Here is a 5373-nt window from a genome sequence, read left to right on the forward strand (position 1 = left end):
GCATGCAGCTCTGGTGGAGTTGTCAATCGAGCAGTAGTTTGCATTGTCGTGAACAGCAGGTGTGGAAGGGGCAGACATATCACGGCAAGATTTAGGGAGCTCCAAAATCTTTCGTACACAAGCGGTGTCCGTCGATGGTGTCATTTCTCTGTTCCTACTTAATTTCGTGATTGACGAGACAATGAGATGAACGTTGAAAAGTCTTCTGAATCAGGTTTTTAAATATCTTTTGGCAAAAATCGCATCGATCTGGAGCATGCAAACATCGTTCCTATCTAAGAAGAGAAAATACGCACAGATATTTTTGCATGACGTGGCCTGGGTGTCACGTTACCATAATGGTGTTTCTTCCCAAATGGTGGTTGGCGTACCGTCAGGCACGATCGTAAGGTTACGGTCAGAATGAAGCGTGAGTTTGTTCGTAGTTGCAGGTAATGGAACAAGTAGACGATAGAGTACAGTCAAGAGAAGAAGGGGAGAGTTGTGGTGTGCTATCGAACTGGGTGTAGCAGTGCCATGCCGTCATTTCACTGAAATAATTCGGTTTCTGAACAGCCCCTTAACGGACGTATTTTTGATGTGATTGAGCTGGGATACGCAATTCTGTGAGGAGCGGGATATTTCTGGTTGGTTAGGGGGGAGAAGCCACAGAGGCGGAACAAAGCTTATATAAGATCGTGGTACTCTTCTGATCCGGCTGGAGAGGAATTGTGGTACAGCGCATTATCTGCATTCAAAGTTGCATTAGTCTGAAGTGTAGACTAGGTCAATGCACGAACCTGCACTACTCGATTGGCGTTTGCTAATTAGAAACACCCGTGATGTCAAAGCGGTATAAATAAATAAATAAATCGCTGAGCTGTGACATCCGTTCTGTATGTAGCTGCCATACAACCCAAGGGGAGCACTAGGGCTGAAGTACTGCCAGGTTGCTTAACCAAGACAGGGAAAGTAGAGAGGCGGAGATTGTGTTCGAACCTTCCGGTCAGTAGATTCGCGCCCTAACCGCTAGAGCTATCTTGCCCCCTAAGAGGATCTATCCATGAATATCAAGTAACATATGTATCAAGTTGAAGAACGGGTTATTCTGTTGTATGGCTGTGAGACTTGGCCTGTTTTAGAAGCGGAACCAGGGTATTTGACATTAGTTGTCTCAAAACCGTAACTCGTATGGCTGTGTTTGCGAATCCGTATTATGACAGGTAGCGATGATGGCCAGATTGCTACTGTGGTTGAATATGTGGTGGTTACGAGTTTCGATAAGGAGGACCGAGCTGTTGATTTTATCAAGTTATATTGTATCGGTATCAGGGAGCAGAAATCGAACGAATATGGATTTAGTGCCCTTAATGGGCGGATTTTACGCTAAGCACCCAACTTCTCACTGGATCTTTACTACGGATACATTGATGGATGCACGTTTGAGAACACGTGTGGCCCTTGGATCCAAGGGCTCGAGTCTACACCACTTGGTCTTACGACCGAAAATTTTACATCCCTCTATAGCTTTAACTTCGCCGCGCCCAATAATTTATATGGTTGCATAATCCCACTATCGAATCATCGATGTACGTGCATCTCCCTCGTTGTCACCAACTGGCCTAATTGAGCAAGTAAAGAGTTTACCTTTATAACAGTGAGCCTCAAGGTTCAGCGAGGACACCAACTGGAAATTGTGTACAAAGGAATATGTTAGGCGTGCGGTGAGTTAGCCAGTACAACTTTGTTTACTTATGTGTTTTCAGTGGTATCGCGGAAGATGGGTACGAGTCTTAATTGATTGTACCCTATAGTAAACTATGTATACATTATACATTTATTTCAGAAACCCTGTGGAGTAAAAAAACTGGGAGCTGGATTGATTTCACATTATGTTTGTACCGATGCAGTCAAGAAAGGAAAATAATTTGTTAGTGGTGGCTGTGTGCTTCCAGGCGTGGCATTGGCAGGTGGACCACGTATGGATATGAAGGACCGCCGTTGGTAGTTGGATTGGTATATCGTGTGTAGTTGTGGCATCATAGCCAGCTATGAGCATGTGTACGGGCCCGATAGTTACCATATCTAGCCTGGCTACGTGACCTCATAGCCAGCTACGAGCATGTGTACGGGCCCGGTAGTTGCCATATCTAGCCTGGCTACGTGACCTCGAGCACAGCTTTGATTATGGCAGGCCCTCGTTGGCCGTCAGATTAGGACACCGTGCATGGTTGAGGCCTAATAATCAGTGTTGCATATAAGCACTGTCCTATCTGCTTCGAAACGTAATCAAGATAGGCGATATCGCGTACGGTTATGAGTATGAGGTTCGTCATTCGCTGTTAGATTAGGTATGTGTGCATAGCTTATGTCCCATATTCGTCGGTTCCCATAAATACTGGCCCGGTGTTTATCATAAGTCGCAAAAGTAAACAACAACGCGTACGATTACGAGTATGACATATTAGGTTAGATTGGGTTACCTGTTAATCAACGCACATGGACACGGACCCAGTGGGTACGATAAGTAGCCAAGTAAGGCGACATTGGGTACCGCAGTGGGTATAACAGGCCGTCAGATTAAGCTCTCACGCATAGTTGAGGCCCCATTTTTACTGTCCCACATGGATAATTGCCTAGTATTAGCTATAGGTAGCAAAGATGAGCAGCGGCGCGTATAGTTATGGGTGTGAAAGACCGTCGTTGGCGACCGGATTATGTTACTGTGTACAGGTGAGGTCTCATTATCAGCGTCGCACATAGACGCCGGCCTAGCATTTACAATAATTATTCAAACTGAGTGACAACGGCTGTTGTTATCATGGTGACCGCTTTATGGCAGTCATCACCTGTAGGGCATCGTATTCATAACTGGAATGATACAATAATGTTGGCAATTTACCTGCAGTCATATCGTGACGCTGTATTATCTACATGTTAGTTACGCACATCTAGGAAAAAGGAGTCATCCGAGGAGTTGGCCCTCGCATCGTCAATGCACAGTTCTTGCTGTTGTCCAACCATTTTGTACTTATTAGGAGTTGAGCTCTACTGGAAAATGTATTGTGTCCACGTTCGCCGAACAAAATCGTTTCATTTGATAACCTGATGAATGTGAAGCAAACAAACTTCAATGAGCAATCTTTCATGGTAGAATATACATTAGATATCATTCATACTTTACTTTATTCTTACTGAACACCGAAGAATGCCAAAATGTGTTTAAGCGTAAACAGGTAGTGTAGCGTGGGATGTCAGGAAGTCAGCGGTATTCGACGTTCGAGAGGACGGCACACGTCAGTTCTGAAATGTGCAGATATACGGACTGGTATTAATGAATCCACACAGTATACACAGCACACATGCGCACAGGTCGGGTGGTACAGGGAAGAAGACCGGAGTGTAGCAACAACGCACGTGTATTAACCCGAACCGAAACCGGTAGGAGAGGGGTGTACAAGGTTGGGTCAAGGTCAGTTAGGGGGGTGTACAAGCGGGATACTCTTCCCTGTCCAGGGCCCGTGGTGCCTCGTCCGTGGTACCTGTAATAGGGGAAGAGAGGGAGGGAGAGGCACACATAATGTTATATGATAGGCATACAATCAGGTACAGTCGGATTTCAACTGCGTTACAGTAGCAAAGTGCAAATCGGTGATAATCCGTGACCTTGAAATTACTCTCACCTAAAGCTTCGAAACCCTTATAGTTTCGGTGAAAATAGTTTGGATGTGCTTCTAGTAAGCGCCAAAGGCACTGTTGTCGTGTGTCCCATTCTATGAAGTCCGGGATCTCGGAGCGCCAGTGACAGTTGACCTGAGGACTAACAGTCGCATTCCGTTAGTCTTCGGTAAAATCAGACTTTTGTGACCCCACGACGTTTCCTTTCGTGATTAACGAAGCCAGTGCATGCACTCATGTGGGCCGTGACAGATCCTTGAGCACGATTGATACATGAATCAGAACAATTTCCAAGTTTATTTGCAGAGATGGCCCCTTAACAGTGGAACCAGTTGCCCATGGGTGGAAACTTCTCCCCCGACGTACACATACTGGATCCCAATTTTGTGCACAGGGTGAATGCGGCCAAAATCCATAAACTGATTATGCACTCTTTTTGTCCACAGGGTTGTTCCATTACATACTAGTATAAACACTGGCTATGAAAACCCCGACAGCACCCTCCACTGCACGCAAGGATAGTAAGTAGATGAAACAAATTATCAGCCCAGTGAGGTGAGGCATCCATCGATGGGAGCTTCAGGCGGCGAGACTAATAACCATGGCGTTATGACACGTCTTACCGAAGCTATCAGAATACTTCCACATTTTGTTCCCCGTTTTGGATGGTATTAAGTTTGGGCATCAATCATCGACAGAGTTTTAAAGGAAGCGACCGTCTCTCGCCATTATCTGTCGTACTAGAAACGGCACGGATTTTTTGCGGTTACTATCCCCTCGGTTTTGCCCCGCTTGCTTTTAATGAGCTACCAGGCTTGAGCCGCTGATGACACAATCAAGAAAACAAACCAACTCACGTCAGTTGAAGGAACAGATTGATTTTAATTCAGAAACCTTGGCTATGACAAACATGGTTCCCTACCGAACGAATTTCATCAGTGTGAGGTTCCAGTGAGATGAAAATGTCTATAACTCTTCTCGCTATTCGTCTTCGTGCCCAAAACAATGAGCACTCTCCGTCGTCTTTGAAGGCTGCATCCACCATGGATCCAGGCATAAAGGTCACTGGAATGCAAGGAGAGATTTTATGCCGAGTTTAAGGGCGATAATTCAACCAATTATGCCCTACCATCTTCTGAAGCCTTGAGTAGACCCAGGCTCAGAATCATCATTGCGAAATAGCGGCAGACCCTTACAGTACATTAAACAACGATTTCTTCGTCTTCACCCGCTTAACTATCCCTTGCTATATGTATCTCGCAGTTATGCTGCACTTCACCATGACAAGTGTATAAATTTCGAGAACGTCGTGATTTCTATCCAGTCGTTTGCAATAGGTAAACGGAAACTGTACAAATAACACTTACCGGAGACACTCACTCAACAGTGGTACCGGTAGAGCTGTAACGTCCCACCTAATCGTGCAAATGGACGACAAGTGATCAACAGATATCCAGTGAGCTCACAACGACATGAGTAAAAGTTGCAAAATGAGGGTAATCATGGGTTTTTTTAAAGGTATGTGGGGTAAAACTTTTGGCGCAGTAAAAACCTTGGGTGGGCGTAAGTGATTTCAATCCGTCTACCAATTGCTCATTCTGCAAGGTAACCGGATAACGAAAACGCTATAGATGAAGACCTTCGGCTTAGTACAAGCTTAATATAGCGTATTAACTTACGGCCTATCAGCGCGGAGCAAGTAAGTTTGACTAACAT

General features: G+C 45.1%; 1 protein-coding gene across 1 annotated transcript in view; it reads right to left on the minus strand.

Moving 5' to 3' along the window:
- Positions 1-3456: 3456 nt before the first annotated feature.
- T265_10536 (hypothetical protein) overlaps positions 3457-5373 on the minus strand; it is a gene marked incomplete at both ends in the record, with an annotated part of 26527 nt that continues 24610 nt past the window's right edge. The window contains one exon of the mRNA XM_009176932.1: positions 3457-3521. Within this exon, the coding sequence (XP_009175196.1) occupies positions 3457-3521 (65 nt within the window). The remainder of the gene's footprint in view (positions 3522-5373) is intronic.

Source organism: Opisthorchis viverrini (genome assembly GCF_000715545.1).
Source record: "Opisthorchis viverrini unplaced genomic scaffold opera_v5_374, whole genome shotgun sequence".
Taxonomy (NCBI): Eukaryota; Metazoa; Platyhelminthes; class Trematoda; order Opisthorchiida; family Opisthorchiidae; genus Opisthorchis; species Opisthorchis viverrini.